General features: G+C 43.5%; 2 protein-coding genes across 5 annotated transcripts in view; one reads left to right on the forward strand and one right to left on the reverse strand.

Annotated features, from left to right (window-relative positions):
• Positions 1-26295, forward strand: part of ZNF827 (zinc finger protein 827) — a 230424-nt gene that overhangs the window by 183471 nt on the left and 20658 nt on the right. For all 4 annotated transcript variants that reach the window (XM_044300432.1, XM_044300441.1, XM_044300449.1 and 1 more), the window contains 2 exons: positions 10352-10489; positions 11255-11426. In XM_044300432.1, coding sequence (XP_044156367.1) covers positions 10352-10489; positions 11255-11426 — 310 coding nt within the window. The remainder of the gene's footprint in view (positions 1-10351; positions 10490-11254; positions 11427-26295) is intronic.
• LOC122943062 overlaps positions 1-26295 on the reverse strand; it is a 116322-nt gene that overhangs the window by 2989 nt on the left and 87038 nt on the right. The window lies entirely within an intron of this gene.

Consider the following 26295-nt stretch of genomic DNA (forward strand, 5'->3'; position numbering starts at 1 on the left):
AGGACTGTGTGTATTTCTTCCTAAAGTAGAACAGTCTGAAAGGGGGTCCTACTTTGCCTGTTACTCAGGGTTCCATCTTCTATTTTCATAAAATAGCTTACGGAAAGGGGTTTTTCTAATGGAATAATCCCCTTTTAGTGTTAAAAGATTTTTCTGGGATTGAGATATTGATGGCCTATCCCTAGGATAGGCCATCAGTATTAGATCGGTGTGACAATCACACCAAAAACTCGACAGCACCGGAAGGCTCCATTCACTGTGTAGTTTCCAGCACCAGCATACTGCAGCTAATCTCCTTGAATGGGAGCCAAACAGACATCTGATCGGTGGGGGCGTCGGTTGTCAGTACCGGAAAATGCCATAAAAACCAATGCATGAAATACATATTCCAAATAGATTTAGAAACATGAATGTTTTAGTATTACAAAATAAGAAAAAATAAATAAATATTTATATATAATTAGATTATATAATTTAGATTATATTTTAATTATTACTAGCCATTATTTGAAGTGGTTGTTCTAGTGTATTCAGAAAACAAGTCATTTCTGACTTGCTAAATCTTAAATTTCTTCCTTTCATCATGCAACTGTAATAAAGCTTTGTGAACCCTTAGCTGAACTCTGATTTAAACAGTGTAACCTCCGTCAGTGTCTGATCTTGCCCTCTCTTGCACTATATTTCTCATGCTAAATTTGTACCCAGCGCACAGTTGCTGTGAAGCTATTCTAAGTCCAGCGAGTCATTAAAGTTTGGGCTCTTGCAGATTTCCTTGCAGAGGAACAGTCCATGATTAATCATTGTGCAGATGCGCCTCTCCCTTGTTAGTGAACCTACCGCAGAAAACTGTGGCAAAGGTGAAACTCCCACCAAGATACTTTTATGGCAGCGGCTTCTTATTCAGAATCGGCCTAGCACTACAGTACTTCCATATTACACATTACAGGTTCTTTATTCCACTGTAATGCTGCAAATGTTCAGATATATGGCTCAAATGTATTTGTAATTGCCAGCTGACCCCTATGTTCATCGACATTTCTGGCAAATATTTGTTCCTAGTTTAATGTATTTTTTTTATATTATAGATTGACTTCCTACTTGATTGTTCATAATCTCTGAAATGATAAATTAAGGGACCAGTAAGTCTCTGATATGAGTGGCCTAAGTTAGGCCTCTTTTACATGTCAGTGAATCGCAGCTGTGTGCTGCCCATGGTGTCCACAGCCCCTCACGTATCCATTGACTTTGTGTGTATTCACACATCAGTGGTTTTCCACTGACCGTGGTACTGTGGTGACACCACAAAAGTGAGCTTTTTCTGTTATTATGGATCTCTCATGCACATCACAGTATATCTGTCCGTGAAAACCACGGATACGACACAGACGCCATCTGGAGATGCTCTGGATATTAATTTTCAGCCTAGCATTGTCCGTGGAATATGAATGACACATGGACCAAACACAGATCCTTCATGAACATCTTTATGGAGAACTAGTGACCCTCTTGTCATGGATGTCTTCGCGAGACAAGGACGTGTGAAAGAGACCTTAAAGGGAGTCTGTCAGCAGATTTACCCCTTTTTAACAGTTGCCATTATGCTGTAGCCGCAAAACAGACGATTAACACGGTACCTTTAAACGCTTTGGTGGACTTTTAAATCTGCAAAAAACGAACTTTGATGAGGGCTCGCAAGTGCCCAGGGCGGAGTCCACCGTGTTGGAGCCCAGGCAGCTCTGCCTCTTCGGCTCTTATCCCCGCCCAGCCTCCTCCTCTGCTCGCCTATCTGTTGTCTTCTCCCCCTCAGCGAGATCCCGCGCCGACGCGATAACTTCCTTGGCCGGGGCATGCGCACTGCCATGCCCATTGCTGACACGGCATCGCAGTAGCTTATGCGCATGCCCCGGCCAAGGAAGTCATCGCGTCGGCGCGGGATCTCGCTGAGGGGGAGAGACAACAGATAGGCGAGCAGAGGAGGAGGCTGGGCGGGGATAAGAGCCGAAGAGGCAGAGCTGCCTGGGCTCCAACACGGTGGACTCCGCCCTGGGCACTTGCGAGCCCTCATCAAAGTTCGTTTTTTGCAGATTTAAAAGTCCACCAAAGCGTTTAAAGGTACCGTGTTAATCGTCTGTTTTGCGGCTACAGCATAATGGCAACTGTTAAAAAGGGGTAAATCTGCTGACAGACTCCCTTTAAGAAAGAAATTTATTCAATTAGCAGTTTTAATCCAAGAAGTGTTATACTCACGGGAAACTATGAGATTGAACCCCTATGATATATACAACCTACAAAAACCTATAAGCTATCATGTTAAACACCATTTTTTTTAAAGATAATTAAAAATCAATAAAATAATATTTATAGATGATGCCGTGTTTTGAACATTGGAATTTCTCCATAGCTAATCATGGTGTTAAGGACGCATCCTGAATGGTATACACAGTGCTCATTCAGCACCATGTGTACAGCAATCAAAAAGGAAGGGACAGCACCCTCTGTGGGTAATCAGTTGGCTCCCCTCTCCTGCAGTCGCATGATTTCCCTGCAGCTATAGACTCAACAAGGGCACTCAGAAATATCCTTGCAGAGTTGTATGTGCTCAGGCTGGACATTTGCCTCATCTGGCCTCATTGGTGGTGCACCACTGTTTGGTGGTCCACAAGCAGTTAAAGATGATTTCCTCACAATAGACATTTTTCACCAATCCAAGGGATTCCTTGGGGTACACTACCTGGACCAACACCAATGACTAGCCCCTGCCCTAGTCCTTCTCACTCCCCAACCACTTTGAGTGAAGCAGAGGTCAAGGGTGTGTGGTGCTGCTTCTTTCAAAGTCAATGTGAGTGATGGAGACAGCCAGGTACTTTGTTTGGCTGTTTTGGTTAACCCTGTAGTCAACAACCGTTGCTGCAATCAAACTTCTCACTGTGGTTGTGCAGTGAGGTGATACAGGTTTAAGACCCCAATTCTAGTCATGGAAGGGGCTCTCATCAATCAGATATGTATCAGCCATCCTGTGGATTGGTAATAAATGTCTATTGTGGGGGGAAACCTCATGTCCATTGTGGGCCCTAATGGGTACCTAAGCAGTAAAACGGTGGCAAATGTGAACTAGTGTAAAATAATAAATAAAACGCAAATTATGGAGTCAGCAGCATAATTATTCTTTCTTACTCGAGGCTACTGTCTCATTGAATTAACACCATCTGAATTATGTCCTACTCTTAAAGAAAATATGTATAAATATATTTACATATAATAGATCGTGGCATGATTTGTATGTATTTTCCAATCTAGTAATTTTTGTGGATTGACAGAGTAAGAACCCCAACAATTTGCTGTCATTTATGCAATCTGCTTGTTGTAGGCTTCTACTTTGTGTAACCTTATATGGTGTGTATGTTCTAAGAATTTGACATTTGTCACTGCAGATAATGGTCTCGGTATGCTTATTTATAGTCAGTGCAGTGTTATCATGTCCCAGTTTTCAACAGACCACAAGGTGGCATAAGTGAGCGCTTCAATAACGTGCACATGACAGTAGAATTCGTAGAACTAATTTAGAGTCTTCTCCATGCCAATGTTGTCTTTTATGTGAAGGTCACCTTCAGTATAATGACAGGGAAATTTGAGACAAAGGGATCTTTAGAATATGGAAGAAAATGAGGGGTTTTATGTGTTTACTAGACAGACGTTTAGCTATTTTAAGCGCAACATCAGTTCAGTTAAATGTTTGTGAACTGTCTTTGTAAAGTGCATTTGATGTAGGCCCCAAAATGTGTGCTATCAGTCCTCATCCTCATCATCATCTATCTGTGTGAATCTTGCAATAATATGGGGACAGGGATAGAGGAACTTGCCGATCATAAGAGTGTTCATTAGTGGTGCAGATCTTGTTAGAGCTAGTGGTCTATCTGCAGTAACACTGTAGCTACTCATTCAGTAGTGCTCATACCTACCCCAGGCAGACTTTTTACTATGTATCATTTTTTAAGAAAGCAACAGTGATATGACAAAACATATCAATGGGTAGCCCAAATATTATACGGGCATGATCACTACTACTCCATTCAGACAGACGACTTGGGGGCCTCCACTCTTGTGATTGCTGGGATCCCGAGCAATTCAATGTTTTTCACCTATCCTGTGGTTAGCTGATAAATGCTGTTTGTGGGATAGAAAGGTATTTTCATGTACTATATGATGTCTGATTTCCATTTTGTACATCAATCATGGCATAACCCCTTTAGCAATGGTTTTTTGCACCCATTTTTTCCAGATGTGAAGGGATCGCCTCCAGTTAAATGGAACCCTTTGTGAATTTTCCTTTTTACACTTTCCACCCATCTAAAAATAAACCTAGGGGAGAAGAGGTGTGCTTGCCTGTTTTCTTAACTGCGTACTATTTATACTGTGTGTGTGTGTGTATATATATATATATATATATATATATATATACTACTACTAATAAGGACCATGCATACAAATTATATTGCTACTTATATGTTTTTATTGGTGTCCAATAAAGAATTGTTTTATAAATCATTGGGTTATGGTCTTTTTCCCCCATTTTCTTTGGACTGTGACTTCCTCAGAAGATTGCTGCAGATAAATGCATAGATTAGAGGTTAGATGGCTATATGAACATTTCTGTATATTACAACGGCTGCAGGTCACATTGCACAAGGGTGCATACACACGACCATATGTATTTTGCAGTCCGCCAAAAAATGTGAATCAGGTCCGTGTGACATCAGGGTTGCATCTGGTTTTCTGGGGGGTTTTTTGCGGACACATTGTAACAATGTCTATTCTTGTATTTAAAACAGACAAGACTAGGACAGTAAAATAGTTTATAAGGCTGAAAAAAGACATAGTTCAGCCTGTTATGCTACAAGTTGATCCAGAGGAAGGCAAAAAACCCTGTGAGGTAGAAGCCAATTTTCCTCACTTTGGAATCAGTAAGGATTTTTTTCATCTAATCAGGCAATCAGAATAACCTCCTGGATCAACGACCCCTCTCTAGTAGCTACAGTATAACCTGTAATATTATTACGCTCCAGAAATACATCCAGGCCCCTCTTGCACTATTTTAGTGAACTCACCATCACCACCTCCTCAGGCGGAAAGTTCCATAGTCTCACTGCTCTTACCGTAAAGAATCCTCTTCTATGTTTGTGTACAAACCTTCTTTCCTCCAGACGCAGAGGATGTCCCCTCGTCACAGTCACAGTCCTGGGGATAAATAGATGATGGGAGAGATCTCTATACTGACCCCTGATAGATTTATACATAGTAATTAGATCTCCTCTCAGTCGTCTTTTTTTTCTAAAGTGAATAACCCTAATTTTGATAATCTTTCATGGTACTGTAGTCCTCTCCAACTCTGCTATGTCTGCCTTGTTCACAGGAGCCCAGAACTGTACACAGTACTCCATGTGTGGTCTGACTAGCGATTTGTAAAGTGGCAGGACTATGTTCTCATCACGGGCATCTATGCCCCTTTTGAAGCTATCCATTATCTTATTTGGCCTTGGCAGCAGCTGCCTGACACTGGTTTCTACAGCTTAGTTTGCGGTTCACCAAAATTCCTAGGTCCTTTTACATGTCAGTGTTACCCAGTGTTTTACCACTTAGTATGTACGGATGACTTGCATTATTCCTTCCCATGTGCATAACCTTACATTTGTCAGTGTTAAACCTCATCTGCCCCTTCTCTGCTGAAGCCTCCAATCTATCCAGATCCCTCTGTAGTAGTATACTGTCCTCTTCTGTGTTAATTACGTTACACAGTTTAGTGTCATCTGCAAAAATTGATATTTTACTCTGCAAGCCTAATACAAGATCATTAATAAATATATTGACGATAATAGGGCCGAATACTGACTCCTGTGGTACCCCACTAGTGACAGTGACCCAATCTGAGTATGTACCATTAATAACCACCCTCTGTTTTCTGTTACCGAGCCAGTTACTTACCCACATACAGACATTTTCCCCCAGTCCAAGCATTCTTATTTTATATACTAACCTTTTAAGTGGTACAGTGTCAAATGCTTTAGAGAAGTCCAGATATACGACATCCATTGATTTGCCATGGTCAAGTCTAGAACTTACTTCCTCATAGAAACTGATTAAATTAGTTTGACATGACCAATCCATCATGAAGCCATGCTGATATGGCATTGAGGTGCTCCAGGATAGCATCTCTTAGAAAACCTTCAAACAGTTTACCCACAACCATTTCTGGGCTCTGTTTTGGACCCTTTTTGAATATTGGCACCACATTTGCTATGCGCCAATCCTGTGGAACACTCCCTGTCAGTATAGAGTCCTTAAATAGTCTATCTTTTTCCAGGACAGTGCGCTGTCTGCGTTTTGTGCAGCCGCATTGAAATGAACGGGTTCGCATCCAATCCGCAAAAATTGTGGATCGAATGCATACCAAAAATATGGTTGTGTGAATGGAATCTAATGCACAATGGGTACATGGAACATCTCTTCTACTATCTCTATATATCTTAAAGGGGTTATTCCACAAAAAGTATTAATATGCAATGAATAGGTCATTTCAAATGAAATATTATTGCAATGTACATGCTGTACATGCTGTTTGATAGCACCATGTTCTGTTTATCCTTCTGGCCCACATTGTCGTGGATTTAGTGTTGGACTAAAATGGTCAGTAGTGTCCCTGATCCCCTCCCCATACCATTAATTCATCCTTACTTCTCAAGTCATAGAAATACATAGCTACCGGTATATATCTCTAGACAGTCTAGTCTCTCTCTAGGAGAAGGAAATTATGGGGGCATTACATATCTTTTGTGTCTCTGGGGTTATATGTGAGGAGCTATTTATGTATGCAGAGGAGGAAGGAGTTAACAAAGATTAAAATGTTTTCTAAGATTTTTTTAACTGATGATCTATTATCTGTCATCAGTATCTGATCGGTGGGATCCAACACCTAGGATTCCCGTCAGTCAGCTATTTGAGAAAGTACCAGCGCTAGCCATGTGAGGTCACATGGCCTAGGTGCCTCTCAGCCACCTTGAAGTGAACATTTCCCTCTAGGGACTCTCAGATGACAAAATTGGAGTCCTTTTTTATTCCTCTCCTTTCAGCTCAGACCACCATGATGGCTTCTCATTGCTAAGATTTGTCTCTATATGGTGCAGGACTCTGATGTCTTTGGCCACTCCCCGCTGCAGCACATATTCATGTGTTCTACGTACTATAACAGAGTGAGAGGTTTGTCTGGGAAAACAGGTATTTTCCTCCCAGCATGTGCTGCTGGGCTGATTTACAGCCAGGTGCGGTCAAATACCGGACTGGATTTTAAGTGCCAGTCCAGGTTTTTGAAGCACCTGGCTGTCCTTAAATAGGCAGCTGGGCTCAGAGGCGAGGTCTCTGTGTTGGGATCTGGGAGCCTTGTGTCTGGATGAAGGCTTGCTGCCTGTTTGGCATGAAAACTGTTTGGTGCTGCTATGTTCAAGGACTCTTTGAGGCAGAATTGCCACATGGTGTGAATTGCCACCAACACCGCAAGGTGACTTTTTGCTTGTTTATGACTGCTTGTTTTGTCACTTGCCTAAAGTGTGAATGAAACACTGAACTCATTGATCCAAATAACTTTTTGTTGCCTCTATACTTCGTCCGCTAATCCTGTCTACCAGAGCGAAACCCCACATTACACAAACTCCTCATCCTGCTTTACCAGTGTCTTTCCCCTTAGAGCTGGTCTATTTGCTGCCAAAAACTATAAAAACTCCAAAACCACTCGAAACCTTCCTTCCTTTTCTGTCTTTCTATAGTGGAAAAAATATATATATTTTTTTTTACCTGTCTTTGCATTTTTTTTCTTGACATTTTTGCTGCATTTTATTGTAACATTTTAGTGTTTGTGACAATTTCAAAGCTCCTCTAGGAAAAAATGCCAGAAAAAAACGACATACCTAGAGCATACTGTATTCTGTAAAATAGGCTAAGATGCACAAATGAAAAGCAAAAATGCTATGAAAGAAAAACATTTTCATAAAAAGGAAGTGAAAAAACCCTGTAAAAATGCCAAAAATAGCCATTATGTGAATCCACCTATATAGAGATCCAAGCTCAAGTTTCAGGCCTCCAACACAAAGCCTCCTTTACATTACACGAAACTAGTTCAACTATACTTTATCTTTTCGGTTTTCCACTAGAAAAAAGTTGTAGATAGTACGTTGTATTTTTTTGGGACCACAACCAACAAAGTTCCAAGCAAGCCAAGGCAATAACATGAACGTTATGTAAAATCCCTGCTAGAAGTTGGTCTCAGAGAATTGTCACTACACTGTATCATTTGCACAGTCTTTTCTCTTGCTTCCTTTAGCCTTTTTGTGAAACATTTATCTCCTTTCTGTGACAAATATCCACATACTGAGAATAAAGAACAGTGGCCCTTAAATATCCATTATTCCTGTGTCAAGTTGACGATAACATCACTGCAACCAGCTACATTTAGGGGGTACCATATCTACAGTGGAAAACAAAGTACTTGGGACAAAAGGCGAGTAGATTTGGGTGTAAGTTTGAGCACTGGAGCCTGAAGGAATGTTAATGCAGCTCTGAATTATAACACAGGCTGTAACTCAGGATCCATATACTGTATGTTGACCATTCTCTTTATTGTTTCTAGAGATAACTTTTTAGTGGAGACATTCAGTTGATTTTAGCATCATGTTTGAACAATACCTTGTCTGTGTCCAAAATCAAATTGTTAAAGCTAATCGCCGGTTTCATAATGAACTTTTTTTTTGTCTGCCCAGAGTACCCCAAACACTTCATATTATTGCCCCACATATCTGTTTTTCATGTCAGCACTTTACGTACCCTTATATCAGCATCTCTACATTCTGGAAGGATGTTTACAAGCAGGACTTCCTGTTTTCATCAGCTTCCTGCAGGGCTTTGAACCAAAGTCAACATGCTTAGTTCTGTAATGTATCACAGGACTCGCTCCACCTGCCACACTGTTCTCTCTGAATTACTCATGCCCACTGCACCTCTCCTTTCCATATTAGCTAAGAGGAGCAAGCCCTCTGAGATAGTACAGATCAAAGAATGCTGGTTTTAGGTAGAGAAGCCAATAGGAATCTGAATCTGATGAAAACAGGAAGTTCAGCAAGTAAACACTCTGCCAGGATGCAGTGATGCTGAAAAAAGGGGAAGTAAAGTGCTGACATGGAAAACAGTTATATGGAGCAAACATCTGCAGCATTTTTGAGAGATATGAAAAAATCATTATGAAAACAGAGAACCCCTTTAATGCTCTATAAATTACAAACATGATTCCTTCAGTAATAGAAGTAGCACTCCTTTTCCTCTAAAGATAAGAGCTTGTCACATCTTTCCCACAAATAGTTATTTTTTAACATTTTTGACAATGTAAAAACTCATTGGAAAGCATACATCATACATTATGGCTGACATTCATTCCTGTATGCTTGCATTAACCATGCTAGTTTACACTCCGTACAGCACTGATAGAATCAGAGCTAAACTAGTTCATAATGTCAACTTGATGCATTAAAATGTATTGCCACTTCTGCTAGGGTTGATTAAAGAAGCTTACAGTCAGAGTTTTCTCTAGTAAAGCTGCACATTTAATATCATGCCGGAATGATGTACCACTTCTGAGAATAGTTTTATAACTTGTCAGTATTTTACATTAGTATGACGACTTGATATGTAAAAAAAGGTTTCATCACTCGTCTTGGAATCGACTTGCCTGGCATACGGTATCTTGGAATGTCAGTGGTGGTGTATTTTTGGTATCAGTGCCTGAACAATGGTGTTTCAGAAGCTGTTCTTGCTGTGTCTTTGATGTCCTCTGTAAGCTGATTACACACATAAAATGCTTGGTGTCTTCTCTGGCCAAGAACATCTGTTTTTGAACCAGAAACCATTTCTTTTGATGACTGTCCAGGTGGTATGTCTCTCAGACATGAGAACTGTACATGTGCCGGCCAGATCTCATGGATCCTCTTATAAATTATGTGTCCTTTGACAACTGGGCCCCAATAAAAACATAGGACTTGGCATCCGTTCTCATAGCGAAGCCTTGAAAATTTTATGATCATAATGTGATTTTATTCTGCAGAATATTTTGCAAATGCTAAACCTTTTCTGATATTAACAATGGGCAGAAGCCGGTATGTGTTATTGCTCTGGTTTTCCACTGTATGTAGTATTTCTCCTGGTTCTACCTGATATTCAGTAAAGTATGAGCAGTGCAATTACTGCCTGATTTTTTTTTCTTACTTCCAGTCTACACCTACATATATCCTTTATTTTTTTTCCCCCCGTCGTTCAGATACAGAGATACTTGGACTAGATGCAGGCAGTGGGATAGCAGCCTGGAAGCTGAATGAACAGCTCTTCCCATGCGATGTTTGTGGAAAAGTATTTGGTCGACAGCAGACTTTATCTCGACATCTGTTATTGCACACAGGTACAGCTTCTATTATTTTGAATTCTGCGACGAACACTATTAAAATGTTAATATAATCATTTATGAAGGTAACTGTAGTTTTGTAATGCATTTCTTTTACCTTTAGTGCTCCTATCTTCCATTCTGGGCTGTGGTCACATGACCATGTCCATGTAGGTCTTTCTTACTTCCTCTGATCTTATATCCATGGACATGTCAAAGCAACAACGAGGGCAGTGATAGGAGAGTGTGTATGTAACTAGTGGAGGGGAAAAGCTAAAAACTAGCTGGGTGTTGTTAGGGGCGGTGCTAGAGCTGTGGCAGGGGAAGGAGAAGTGCATCATGGGTTTGGTTGGATACAGCAACAGGAAGTGCTACATACAGGATGGAAACAAACCAAAATTATTTCTCCACCTGGTGAAAATGGGTAAGGAGAGTACTCATTGAAAAAAGAAAAAGCATGGGGAAGATATACATGTTGTAAGCAACTACATGAGCATATCTGTTAAAAATCACAGTGCTCCCCTTAGCTTCCTGTCGGGAACAAAAAATGCATAATAGTGAACATCCCATTTGTACCATCTCTGTATTTTGTGATACCAGACTGTACATGGACAGCAATAAATAGGATTTCTCTCATCCTTTAATTGGGTAGATGTTTTAACTTTTCGTATATAATATTGCACACGTGGTGGAAGACTACACATTTAAAACTACCTAACTGATTTCCATAGCCTATTGTAGCTTATATTGCTTATTACTCCTGTTTTTGTATTTCCTATACAGAAGAGAGGAAGTATAAGTGCCATTTGTGCCCATATGCTGCAAAGTGCCGGGCAAACCTGAATCAGCACCTAACTGTTCATGCAGTAAAGTTGGTAAGCACTGATACTGAAGATATCGTCAGTGCAGTCATTTGTGATGCCAATGAGAAGAAGAAGAACCCATACTACTATAGGTGAGACACACTGATACACTTGTGTGCTCTTCTCAGTACTGCATATACTATAATATGTTTTCAACCATGAAGTCAACGATTGATTATACTAATGTCAAATGTTGAATTGATATTCATGTTTGGGGATTATGTGATTTAGGAAACTCAATTTGAATTTGTAGAAAGTTATCTCCATTCGTAACTACTCTGAATTATATAGACTAAAGACCATCTGAAGTCTATAGTACCCACAAAATCTGTTCATGATAAGGACAGCCCTTTGGGTTCATGAAGTCATACATTAAAGTACCTCTTGCAGCTAATTATTTGGAGTCCCTGTAGTAAGACACCCTATTATGCCACATGTGGCCAAAACATGGGGCTCCCTTGAGGGCAAATGCTGCAAGATTTTGTAGGTAATACCTTGGTTTTACCTGCAAAATTGTGTCACCATGGACCGCTGTGGGTGGGCAGGGTTTCCCCCAAATGCGACAGCCAGATCACACAAACCTTATGGACATCTTTGCTGACAATTTTTTATATATTATATTTATTTTGGGTTAAAATAATTTTTCAGTTGGTCTTTAATAAAAAAAAAATTGCAACACTTTTTCCTCTTCAGTTGTATTATCGTGAGATCAAAAGTTTGTGTTCAATGGAGCTGAGCTCTCTGTTCCAAAAGTAAGGGGGTCATTTACTATCAGATATATGCCAGTTTCTGGTGTATAGCTGTTGCAGATTGCGGAGCAAAGGTTATTTGCGCCGCAATCTGCGACTTTTACCTGCTCACGCTAGGTCTAAAAAAGGTGGCATGTGAGGAAGGGGACGGGCTGGCAGGCCTGTTTCATTTATCATTTTTAGAGTTGAGCGAACACCTGGATGTTCGGGTTCGAGAAGTTCGGCCGAACATCCCGGAAATGTTCGGGTTCGGGATCCGAACCCGATCCGAACTTCGTCCCGAACCCGAACCCCATTGAAGTCAATGGGGACCCGAACTTTTCGGCACTAAAAAGGCTGTAAAACAGCCCAGGAAAGAGCTAGAGGGCTGCAAAAGGCAGCAACATGTAGGTAAATCCCCTGCAAACAAATGTGGATAGGGAAATGAATTAAAATAAAAATTAAATAAATAAAAATTAACCAAAATCAATTGGAGAGAGGTTCCATAGCAGAGAATCTGGCTTCCCGTCACCCACCACTGGAACAGTCCATTCTCAGATATTTAGGCCCCGGCACCTAGGCAGAGGAGAGAGGTCCCGTAACAGAGAATCTGTCTTCATGTCAGCAGAGAATTAGTCTGCATGTCATAGCAGAGAATGAGGCTTCACGTCAGCCACCACTGCAACAGTCCATTGGCATATATTTAGGCCCAGCACCCAGGCAGAGGAGAGAGGTCCCGTAACAGACAATCTGGCTTCATGTCAGCAGAGAATCAGTCTTCATATCATAGCAGAGAATCAGGCTTCACGTCACCCACCACTGTAAGAGTCAATTTTCATAAATTTAGGCCCAGAACCCAGGCAGAGGAGAAAGGTCCCGTAACAGACAATCTGGCTTCATGTCAGCAGAGAATCAGTCTTCATATCATAGCAGAGAATCAGGCTTCACGTCACCCACCACTGTAAGAGTCAATTTTCATAAATTTAGGCCCAGAACCCAGGCAGAGGAGAAAGGTCCCGTAACAGACAATCTGGCTTCATGTCAGCAGAGAATCAGTCTTCATATCATAGCAGAGAATCAGGCTTCACGTCACCCACCACTGTAAGAGTCAATTTTCATAAATTTAGGCCCAGAACCCAGGCAGAGGAGAAAGGTCCCGTAACAGACAATCTGGCTTCATGTCAGCAGAGAATCAGTCTTCATATCATAGCAGAGAATCAGGCTTCACGTCACCCACCACTGTAAGAGTCAATTTTCATAAATTTAGGCCCAGAACCCAGGCAGAGGAGAAAGGTCCCGTAACAGACAATCTGGCTTCATGTCAGCAGAGAATCAGTCTTCATATCATAGCAGAGAATCAGGCTTCACGTCACCCACCACTGTAAGAGTCAATTTTCATAAATTTAGGCCCAGAACCCAGGCAGAGGAGAAAGGTCCCGTAACAGACAATCTGGCTTCATGTCAGCAGAGAATCAGTCTTCATATCATAGCAGAGAATCAGGCTTCACGTCACCCACCACTGTAAGAGTCAATTTTCATAAATTTAGGCCCAGAACCCAGGTAGAGGAGAAAGGTCCCGTAACAGACAATCTGGCTTCATGACAGCAGAGAATCAGTCTGCATGTCATAGCAGAGAATCAGGCTTCACGTCAGCCACCACTGCAACAGTCCATTGTCATAAATTTAGGCCCAGCACCCAGGCAGAGGAGAGAGGTCCCGTAACAGACAATCTGGCTTCATGTCAGCAGAGAATTAGTCTGCATGTCATAGCAGAGAATCAGGCTTCATGTCAGCCACCACTGCAACAGTCCATTGGCATATATTTAGGCCTAGCACACAGGCAGAGGAGAGGTTCATTCAACTTTGGGTAGCATCGCAATATAATGGTAAAATGAAAATAAAAATAGGATTGAATGAGGAAGTGCCCTGGAGTCCAATAATATATGGTTATGGGGAGGTAGTTAATGTCTAATCTGGACAAGGGACGGACAGGTCCTGTGGGATCCATGCCTGGTTCATTTTTATGAACGTCAGCTTGTCCACATTGGCTGTAGACAGGCGGCTGCGTTTGTCTGTAATGACGCCCCCTGCCGTGCTGAATACACGTTCAGACAAAACGCTGGCTGCCGGGCAGGCCAGCACCTCCAAGGCATAAAAGGCTAGCTCTGGCCACGTGGACAATTTAGAGACCCAGAAGTTGAATGGGGCCGAACCATCAGTCAGTACGTGGAGGGGTGTGCACACGTACTGTTCCACCATGTTAGTAAAATGTTGCCTCCTGCTAACACGTTGCGTATCAGGTGGTGGTGCAGTTAGCTGTGGCGTGTTGACAAAAGTTTTCCACATCTCTGCCATGCTAACCCTGCCCTCAGAGGAGCTGGCCGTGACACAGCTGCCTTGGCGACCTCTTGCTCCTCCTCTGCCTTGGCCTTGGGCTTCCACTTGTTCCCCTGTGACATTTGGGAATGCTCTCAGTAGCGCGTCTACCAACGTGCGCTTGTACTCGCGCATCTTCCTATCACGCTCCAGTGCAGGAAGTAAGGTGGGCACATTGTCTTTGTAGCGTGGATCCAGCAGGGTGGCAACCCAGTAGTCCGCACAGGTTAAAATGTGGGCAACTCTGCTGTCGTTGCGCAGGCACTGCAGCATGTAGTCGCTCATGTGTGCCAGGCTGCCCAGGGGTAAGGACAAGCTGTCCTCTGTGGGAGGCGTATCGTCATCGTCCTGCCTTTCCCCCCAGCCACGCACCAGTGATGGACCCGAGCTGCGTTGGGTGCCACCCCGCTGTGACCATGCTTCATCCTCATCCTCCTCCACCTCCTCCTCATCCTCGTCCTCCTCGTCCTCCAGTAGTGGGCCCTGGCTGGCCACATTTGTACCTGGCCTCTGCTGTTGCAAAAAACCTCCCTCTGAGTCACTTCGAAGAGACTGGCCTGAAAGTGCTAAAAATGACCCCTCTTCCTCATCCTCCTCCTCCTCCTCCTGGGCCACCTCCTGTTCCATCATCGCCCTAAGTGTTTTCTCAAGGAGACATAGAAGTGGTATTGTAACGCTGATAACGGTGTCATCGCCACTGGCCATGTTGGTGGAGTACTCGAAACAGCGCAACAGGGCACACAGGTCTCGCATGGAGGCCCAGTCATTGGTGGTGAAGTGGTGCTGTTCTGTAGTGCGACTGACCCGTGCGTGCTGCAGCTGAAACTCCACTATGGCCTGCTGCTGCTCGCACAGTCTGTCCAGCATGTGCAAGGTGGAGTTCCACCTGGTGGGCACGTCGCATATGAGGCGGTGAGCGGGAAGGCCGAAGTTACGCTGTAGCGCAGACAGGCGAGCAGCAGCAGGATGTGAACGCCGGAAGCGCGAACAGACGGCCCGCACTTTATGCAGCAGCTCTGACATGTCGGGGTAGTTGTGAATGAACTTCTGCACCACCAAATTCAGCACATGCGCCAAGCAAGGGATGTGCGTCAAATTGGCTAGTCCCAGAGCTGCAACGAGATTTCGCCCATTATCACACACCACCAGGCCGGGCTTGAGGCTCACCGGCAGCAACCACTCGTCGGTCTGTTGTTCTATACCCCGCCACAACTCCTGTGCGGTGTGGGGCCTGTCCCCCAAACATATGAGTTTCAGAATGGCCTGCTGACGTTTACCCCGGGCTGTGCTGAAGTTGGTGGTGAAGGTGTGTGGCTGACTGGATGAGCAGGTGGAAGAAGAGGAGGAGGAAGCCGAGAAGGAGGAGGTGGCAACAGGAGGCAAAGAATGTTGCCCTGCGATCCTTGGCGGCGGAAGGACGTGCGCCAAACAGCTCTCCGCCTGGGGCCCAGCTGCCACTACATTTACCCAGTGTGCAGTTAGGGAGATATAGCGTCCCTGGCCGTGCTTACTGGTCCACGTATCTGTGGTTAGGTGGACCTTGCCACAGATGGCGTTGCGCAGTGCACACTTGATTTTATCGGATACTTGGTTGTGCAGGGAAGGCACGGCTCTCTTGGAGAAGTAGTGCCGGCTGGGAACAACATACTGTGGGACAGCAAGCGACATGAGCTGTTTGAAGCTGTCTGTGTCCACCAGCCTAAATGACAGCATTTCATAGGCCAGTAGTTTAGAAATGCTGGCATTCAGGGCCAGGGATCGAGGGTGGCTAGGTGGGAATTTACGCTTTCTATCAAATGTTTGTGAGATGGAGAGCTGAACGCTGGCGTGTGACATGGTTGAGACGCTTGGTGACGGAGGTGGTGGTGGTGGTGTTGGTGGTACATCCCCTGTTTGCTGGGCGGCAGGTGCCAACGTTCCTCCAGAGGCGGAGGAAGAGGCCGAGGCGGCAGCAGCAGAATAGGCCGAGGCGGCAGCAGCAGAAGAGGTAGCAGGGGGAGCCTGAGTGACTTCCTTGGTTTTAAGGTGTTTACTCCACTGCAGTTCATGCTTTGCATGCAGGTGCCTGGTCATGCAGGTTGTGCTCAGGTTCAGAACGTTAATGCCTCGCTTCAGGCTCTGATGGCACAGCGTGCAAACCACTCGGGTCTTGTCGTCAGCACATTGTTTGAAGAAGTGCCATGCCAGGGAACTCCTTGAAGCTGCCTTTGGGGTGCTCGGTCCCAGATGGCGGCGGTCAGTAGCAGGCGGAGTCTCTTGGCGGCGGGTGTTCTGCTTTTGCCCACTGCTCCCTCTTTTGCTACGCTGTTGGCTCGGTCTCACCACTGCCTCTTCCTCCGAACTGTGAAAGTCAGTGGCACGACCTTCATTCCATGTGGGGTCTAGGACCTCATCGTCCCCTGCATCGTCTTCCACCCAGTCTTGATCCCTGACCTCCTGTTCAGTCTGCACACTGCAGAAAGACGCAGCAGTTGGCACCTGTGTTTCGTCATCATCAGAGACATGCTGAGGTGGTATTCCCATGTCCTCATCATCAGGAAACATAAGTGGTTGTGCGTCAGTGCATTCTATGTCTTTCACCGCTGGGGAAGGGCTAGGTGGATGCCCTTGGGAAACCCTGCCAGCGGAGTCTTCAAACAGCATAAGAGACTGCTGCATAACTTGAGGCTGAGACAGTTTCCCTGGTATGCATGGGGGTGATGTGACAGACTGATGGGGTTGGTTTTCAGGCGCCATCTGTGCGCTTTCTGCAGAAGACTGGGTGGGAGATAATGTGAACGTGCTGGATCCACTGTCGGCCACCCAATTGACTAATGCCTGTACCTGCTCAGGCCTTACCATCCTTAGAACGGCATTGGGCCCCACCATATATCGCTGTAAATTCTGGCGGCTACTGGGACCTGAAGTAGTTGGTACACTAGGACGTGTGGATGTGGCAGAACGGCCACGTCCTCTCCCAGCACCAGAGGGTCCACTAACACCACCACGACCATGTCCACGTCCGCGTCCCTTACTAGATGTTTTTCTCATTGTTATGGTTCACCACAACAACAAATATATTATTTGGCCCAATGTATTGTATTCAAATTCAGCGGGATATAAATTTGAGGCCTAGTATTTAGGCGCTGGGTGACCGGTATGGATTTAGTGACAGAATTAGACTTGGAAATGCACAGAAGCGTGTGTGTGTGAAGTTATTCTGAATGACCCAATGTGCACCTTGAATATTATATACCCTTTTAGGGATAGATTTCAAATAGCTCTGATATAGCAGAAACCACTAAATTATGAAATTGCTAAATTGGGAATTGTACTTCAACCCAGAACAAAAAATGTGCTTTGACGGACACTAAATATCTTGCCCAGCAACAACAGTACAACGGTGGGTAACGAGAGATTTAGAGGGAATTAAATTTGAGGCCTAGTATTTAGGCGCTGGGTCACCGGTATGGATTTAGTGACAGAATTAGACTTGGAAATACACAGTAGCGGGTGTGTGTGAAGTTATTCTGAATGACCCTATGTGCACCTTCAATATTATATACCCTTTTTGGGATAGATTTCAAATAGCTCTGATATAGCAGAAACCACTAAATTATGAAATTGCTAAATTGGGAATTGTACTTCAACCCAGAACAAAAAATGTGCTTTGACGGACACTAAATATCTTGCCCAGCAACAACAGTACACCGGTGGGTAACGAGAGATTTAGAGGGAATTAAATTTGAGGCCTAGTATTTAGGCGCTGGGTCACCGGTATGGATTTAGTGACAGAATTAGACTTGGAAATACACAGTAGCGGGTGTGTGTGAAGTTATTCTGAATGACCCTATGTGCACCTTCAATATTATATACCCTTTTTGGGATAGATTTCAAAAAGCTCTGATATAGCAGGAACCACTAAATTATGAAATTGCTAAATTGGGAATTGTACTTCAACCCAGAACAAAAAATGTGCTTTGACGGGCACTAAATAACTTTCCCAGCTACAACAGGACAACGGTAACGAGAGATTTAGAGGGATTTAAATTTGAGGCCTAGTATTTAGGCGCTGGGTGACAGGTATGGGTTTAGTGACAGAATTAGACTTGGAAATACACAGTAGCGGGTGTGTGTGAAGTTATTCTGAATGACCCTATGTGCACCTTCAATATTATATACCCTTTTTGGGATAGATTTCAAATAGCTCTGATATAGCAGAAACCACTAAATTATGAAATTGCTAAATTGGGAATTGTACTTCAACCCAGAACAAAAAATGTGCTTTGACGGACACTAAATATCTTGCCCAGCAACAACAGTACAGCGGTGGGTAACAAGAGATTTAGAGGGAATTAAATTTGAGGCCTAGTATTTAGGCGCTGGGTCACCGGTATGGATTTAGTGACAGAATTAGACTTGGAAATACACAGTAGCGGGTGTGTGTGAAGTTACTCTGAATGACCCTATGTGCACCTTCAATATTATATACCCTTTTTGGGATAGATTTCAAATAGCTCTGATATAGCAGGAACCACTAAATTATGAAATTGCTAAATTGGGAATTGTATTTCAACCCAGAACAAGAAATGTGCTTGAACGGACACTAAATAACTCGCCCAGCTACAGCACTAGGGACAGATTTAGCTGGATATAAATTTGAGGCCTAGTATTTAGGCGCTGGGTGACCGGTATGGATTTAGTGACAGAATTAGACTGGGATATGGCCAAAAAATGAACAGACTATTGCTGGTTAAATGCACTTGGTGTGACAGCTTCACCCTGATGTAGGCTTTAGCCAAAAAACAACCACACCATTGAGGGTTAAATGCACTTGGTGACAGGCGCAGCTTGCCCCTGATTTTGTATATGGCCAAAAAATGAACAGACTATTGCTGGTTAAATGCACTTGGTGTGACAGCTTCACCCTGATGTAGGCTTTAGCCAAAAAACAACCACACCATTGAGGGTTAAATGCACTTGGTGACAGGCGCAGCTTGCCCCTGATTTTGTATATGGCCAAAAAATGAACAGACTATTGCTGGTTAAATGCACTTGGTGTGACAGCTTCACCCTGATGTAGGCTTTAGCCAAAAAACAACCACACCATTGAGGGTTAAATGCACTTGGTGACAGGCGCAGCTTGCCCCTGATTTTGTATATGGCCAAAAAATGAACAGACTATTGCTGGTTAAATGCACTTGGTGTCACAGCTTCACCCTGATGTAGGCTTTAGCCAAAAAACAACCACACCATTGAGGGTTAAATGCACTTGGTCGCAGCTTGTGCTGGCGCACCACAAGACACAAAATGGCCGCCGATCACCCCAGAAAAATGAGACTGACAAACGGTCTGTGCAGCCTAAAAACAGTGAGCAATTGAGGATCAGCAGCTCAATGATCCACAGCTGCAGATCGATCAGTTAATCAAGTCCTTTGGAGGAGTTAATCTGCCTAATCTCGCCCTACTGTCGCAGCCGCAACCTCTCCCTACGCTAATCAGAGCAGAGTGACGGGCGGCGCTATGTGACTCCAGCTTAAATAGAGGCTGGGTCACATGGTGCTCTGGCCAATCACAGCCATGCCAATAGTAGGCATGGCTGTGATGGCCTCTTGGGGCAAGTAGTATGACGCTTGTTGATTGGCTGCTTTGCAGCCTTTCAAAAAGCGCCAAGAAAGCGTCACAAAAGCGCGAAGAAAGCGACGAACACCGAACCCGAACCCGGACTTTTACGAAAATGTCCGGGTTCGGGTCCGTGTCACGGACACCCCAAAATTCGGTACGAACCCGAACTATACAGTTCGAGTTCGCTCATCCCTAATCATTTTCTACGCCTGTTTTAGGCATAGAAAATTGGCTAAATTTCAGCCAGCAAGGAAGCTGGCTTATAATTAGACCGGTGGTGGATGTGCCGAAGTTATGTAAAGGCCGGCGCTGGTCTCAATAAATGACCCCCTAAGTGTTTTCTACTCTCCTGGTCCCTCCTAGTTAGTATGCATGTAAAGTTACCTCTTACTGCAGAAATATGGCCAGGTATAAACATAACTAAATAACTTCATGGAATTAAAGGTGAAAAACCAATTAAAAACTTTGCTTGACATCAGTCTTCAGTCTTACTGCATCTGCAAACTGTTTCTTTTCCTTCTCAGTGAATCTGTCAGAGAGCTGCTCTGATGGCTTGATCTGTAGCCCTTATCTTTACTAACATCTCATAAACACTCATTTAAGCTAAATACTTGGTAAAAGCTCTATTACACAGGCAGATAGAGCAGACAATTGTCTGGAGCAAAGCCTTCCCTCCCGGCAATCGTCTGCTTGCTAGAGGAGTAGATTGCGGCTATTACATGCAGCAATCTCCTCCTCGGTATAAGGACGAGCAATCGCTAATGCACCGCTCGTCCCTATACTGTCTCATTGTTTGCTGGCAGCAGAGCGTCTATTACACAGCGTGATCTGCCACCGGCAAATCAGGATTTTCTAACATGTTAAAAGATCCCGATTACCCAATGGCGGCAGTATTACATTAACAAGCTTTCCCAATAATAATCTGCCTATGTAATAGAGCCTTAAGAATTTAGCATAATGAGTGTTTATGAGCTGTCAGTGGAGATAAGGTCTACAGATTACTGTGAAGAAGAAGCAACAGTCTACAGATTACTGTGAAGAAGAAGCAACGGTCTACAGATGCATTGAAACTGAAAGTTTTAGAGGAAAAAAATTGGAAATTTTTAATAAAGATCAACTGAAAAAAAAAGATTTTTAGTCCAGAATAAGTAGAATGCATTAATAATTTTCAAAAAATGCTGTGAAGCATGTCCATAGTCTATAACCCTTTCACTGCCATACGGTAGGTGTTTGGACATTTTGTACCAGTTTTGACATGTACAAATAAAGCCTAAATTGCTAAATAAAAACCATATTAACACCCCATACCCATATATTTTCTTAAAGTTTTCATGCCATTTTGCATCCCAAATTTTTTATTTTCATAAAAATTGCATAAAAGTTTATATTAATGGGTAAAAGTGTGACCCGAGTAGATAGTTATACGCAGCACACCTCCCATGTGCAGAGTTCATACATACGGTTTAGACATAAATTTAGATGCACATATCTTCATCTGGTTTTAAGATAAAAAAATAAAAATAAAGTAACAACCTATAAATTACAGGGACTACATCCCTTAAAAAGTAAGTGCACCCCAAAACCTGTATATTTCCTGAAAGCGGATGGTTGCCGTTGCCTTGACGAACTGTTGACAACCACGTCCACCTTCATGTCACTTTGTGACAAACAGGAATAAAAAAATAAATCCACACAAACATTTAGACCTAAAACTCCCACTGAAGCAGAAGCTTATACATAAAAACAATGTAAAAATAATATTTTAAGGTGTGCAAAACTCATATACCACACGCATCATACTTTAACAAGAGTTGTACTCTTAAAAATAGTGAAACAGAGACCGTGTCATTCACGGTCATCAACCACATATGTGTTACAAAATATGTACTGTACATGGCAAACAGCTGCTATGCTATCAAAATGCTATGTATAAAACGATAAACTAGTAATTAATGGCACACAACCATCTTCACGCAGCTTTGCAGAAAACAGTGATTATAAACAAAACAAAATTCAAATTTGCGGCTAAAATGTGAAGACTGTAAGATGTGAATAGTTCATACATACCACACATGTCTACAATTTGAAAAAATGCCAGAATGCTAAATATTAGGAATTATTTAGTCAGGTCCATAAATATTGGGACATTGACACAATTTTTTTCTGATGATGCGTATAGTGGGCGACGGTGTCCAGCACTCCAATCAGATTGTAGGGGTGTGTCTAAGGACACTATTGGTTGGCAGTGCTTTGTCCTTTGTAACTGATAGGATGGCTAACCTGTCAATTAGTTTACACACTATTTAAACCAGGGTCACTCATGGCTGCCCATTAACCCCTGAAGAAGCCAGAATACTGGCGAAACATGTCAGGGGGCAGTGTTAGTTTTTAATCGCTGTGCACCACTCCACTGTTAACCAGCAACTAGCGGTCAGGCTGGCCGACGTTGCTTGGTTTGGTTTAGCAATCAAGTTAGTTGTGGTTTTGGCTACTGTGCACCGAGTCAGTGTTGCGGTGTTAGTTGCCACTAATCCCAGTCTGAGATCAACTGAGACGCTTTATGCACCATTCACATAGTGGGTTGATATTTCCATTTCTCCCACCACTCTATATGGTTGTTATCACAACCATTCTCAGCTGGCAGAGTCACCGCGGATGGTGGTACGGTAATGTTCTGCCCTTACAGTGGTAAGGGTGAGAGAGAGTGCACATCTCTTCACCCCGCCTAATTGTCAAAGCAATACACCTATCAGTGAAGTGGTGCACTGTGTTTTTAACACCCCTTAATTTTTTGGTTCTGTTTAAGTTCAATTAAAGAGTGCACATCGCACACACTTGGCATTTAGGTTTTACTTGTATTGAAATAAAAGTGAAGTATTAATTTATACCTGGGTCAAGACAGGTTCTATTGCCTGGATAGGCATTTGGAAATAAACTACCGTATTTTTCGCCCTATAAGACGCACCGGCCCATAAGACGCACCTAGGTTTTTAAGGAGGAAAAAATAAAATAAAAAAATTTGAACCAAAAGGTGTGCCTAATGGTGTTATGTGGGATCTGGGGATGGCACTGTTATGGGGGGGTCGGTGGATGGCATTGTTATGAGGATCTGTGGATGGTACTGTTATAGGGGTCTGTGGATGGCACTGTTATGGGGGGTCCGTGGATGGCACGGTTATGGGGATCTGTGGATGGCACGGTTATGGGGATCTGTGGATGGCACGGTTATGGGGATCTGTGGATGGCACGGTTATGGGGATCTGTGGATGGCACGGTTATGGGGATCTGTGGATGGCACGGTTATGGGGATCTGTGGATGGCACGGTTATGGGGATCTGTGGATGGCACGGTTATGGGGATCTGTGGATGGCACGGTTATGGGGATCTGTGGATGGCACGGTTATGGGGATCTGTGGATGGCACGGTTATGGGGGGCACTGTGGATGGCACGGTTATGGGGGGCACTGTGGATGGCACGGTTATGGGCGGCACTGTGGATGGCACTGTTATTGGGGACTGTGGATGGCACTGTTATGGGGGATCTGTTGATGACACATAAATAGCATTTTACGCTATGTGTCCACAGACCCCCATAACAGTGCCATCCATAGAATGACCCCCAATAGGGATGAGGGGCCGGCATCCAGCTCTGTAATTACAGCGGGCCCGGTGCAGTCACTGTATTCTGCTACACCGGGCCCGCTCACTGTAGGAATCCTAACTGCAGGCAATGCTAACAGTCTTTTATCCAGCCTGTACTTACGATACTAACTTTCCGGCAGGCAGCGGGCAGGAGGCTGAACTGGTGGGCGGGCGCTTACAACGTAACTCACTATGTCACGCGCCGGCTCTCCCTTCTTCATTCATAAAGTGGGCGGAGCCGGCGCGTGACATAGTGAGTTACGTTGTAAGCGCCCGCCCACCAGTTCAGCCTCCTGCCCGCTGCCTGCCGGAAAGTTAGTATCGTAAGTACAGGCTGGATAAAAGACTGTTAGCATTGCCTGCAGTTAGGATTCCTACAGTGAGCGGGCCCGGTGTAGCAGAATACAGTGACTGCACCGGGCCCGCTGTAGTTACAGACCTGGATGCCGGCCCCTCCTCCCTCATCCATGCCCACTAATACACCCGCCACCGCGCTGCGCAGCATGCGGTCGGCGGTATACAAAGTCAAGTATTCGCCACATAAGACGCACTGCCTTTCCCCCCACAATTTTGGGGGGGAAAAAGTGCGTCTTATAGGGCGAAAAATACGGTAGTAAAATTACCTTACCCAGGTCAGGTCCTAATTATATTAATTTCGACATTGACACAATTCTAACATTTTTGGCTCTATATACCACCACAATGGATTTGAAATGAAACAAACAAGATGTCCTTTACCTGCAGACTGTCAGCTTTAATTTGAGGGTATTTACATGCAAACCAGGTGAACGGTGTAGGAATTACAACAGTTTTCATATGTGCCTCCCACTTGTTAAGGGACCAAAAGTAATGGGGCAATTGGCTTCTCAGCTATTTGAATTTGGAATCTGTTGCTGTCAACTCTCAAGATGAGATCCAAAGAGCTGTCACTATCAGTGAAGCAAGCCATCATTAGGCTGAAAAAACAAAACAAACCCATCAGAGAGATAGCAAAAACATTAGGCATAGCCAAAACAACTGTTTGGAACATTCTTAAAACAAAGGAACGCACCGGCGAGCTCGGCAACACCAAAAGACCCGGAAGACCACTGGTGGTGGATGACTGAAGAATTCTTTCCCTGGCGAAGAAAACACCCTTCACAACAGTTGGCCAGATCATGAACACTCTCCAGGAGGTAGGTGTATGTGTGTCAAAGTCAACAATCAAGAGAAGACTTCACCAGAGTGAATACAGAGGGTTCACCACGAGATGTAAACCATTGGTGAGCCTCAAAAACAGGAAGGACAGATTAGAGTTTGCCAAACGACATCTAAAAAATCTTTCACAGTTCTGGAACAACATCCTATGGACAGATGAGACCAAGATTAACTTGTACCACAGTGATGGGAAGAGAAGAGTATGGAGAAGGAAAGGAACTGCTCATGATCCTAAGCATACCACCTCGTCAGTGAAGCATGGTGGTGGTAGTGTCATGGCGTGGGCATGTATGGCTGCCAATGGAACTGGTTCTCTTGTATTTATTGATGATGTGACTGCTGACAAAAGTAAGGATGAATTTTGAAGTGTTTCGGCCAATATTATCTGCTTATATTCAGCCAAATGCTTTAGAACTCATTGGACGGCGCTTCACAGTGCAGATGGACAATGACCCAAAGCATACTGCAAAAGCAACCAAAGAGTTTTTTAAGGGAAAGAAGTGGAATGTTATGCAATGCCAAGTCATTCACCTGACCTGAATCCGATTGAGCATTTCACTTGCTAAAGACAAAACTGAAGGTAGAATGCCCCAAGAACAAGCAAGAACTGAAGACAGTTGCAGCAGAGGCCTGGCAGAGCATCACCAGGGATGAAACCCAGTGTCTGGTGATGTCTATGCGTTCCAGACTTCAGGCTGTAATTGACTGCAAAGGATTTGCAACCAAGTATTAAAAAGTGAAAGTTTGATTTATGATTATTATTCTGTCCTATTACTTTGGTCCCTTAACAAGTGGGAGGCACATATGCAAACTGTTGTAATTCCTAAACCGTTCACCTGATTTGGATGTAAATACCCTCAAATTAAAGCTGACAGTCTGCAGTTAAAGCACATCGTGTTTTGTTTCATTTCAAATCCATTGTGGTGGTGTATAGAGCCAAAAATGTTAGAATTGTGTTGATTTATTTATGGACCTGACTGTAAGTATGTAATTGTCCATCCACCTATACAAACTGTAATCCTTATTATAAATAATACATTTCTAAACCTAATATAATGTATTAAGTATAGATATAATGCAGATGCTTTATCGTTCCCGTATAATGGACACAACATGTGATTCATCTGAGCTGTAGTTGGGCCGCATGACTTTGGTTCTGATGATTTGCCGGAGGTCCATTTGTTGCAACCAATGTATTACCCCAGTCTGAAAAGCAGAATAGTGTTTTTTTTTTTTTTTAAACAATCATTTATAGTGCTTATAATTAACCACCTCAGCTCCCCTAGATTAAACCCCCTTAATGACCAGACCACTTTTTACAATTCTGCACTACACTACTTTCACGGTTTATTGCTCGGTCATACAACTTACCACCCAAATGAATTTTGCCTCCTTTTCTTCTCACTAATAGAGC

The sequence above is a fragment of the Bufo gargarizans genome, chromosome 1, assembly GCF_014858855.1.
Source record: "Bufo gargarizans isolate SCDJY-AF-19 chromosome 1, ASM1485885v1, whole genome shotgun sequence".
Taxonomy (NCBI): Eukaryota; Metazoa; Chordata; class Amphibia; order Anura; family Bufonidae; genus Bufo; species Bufo gargarizans.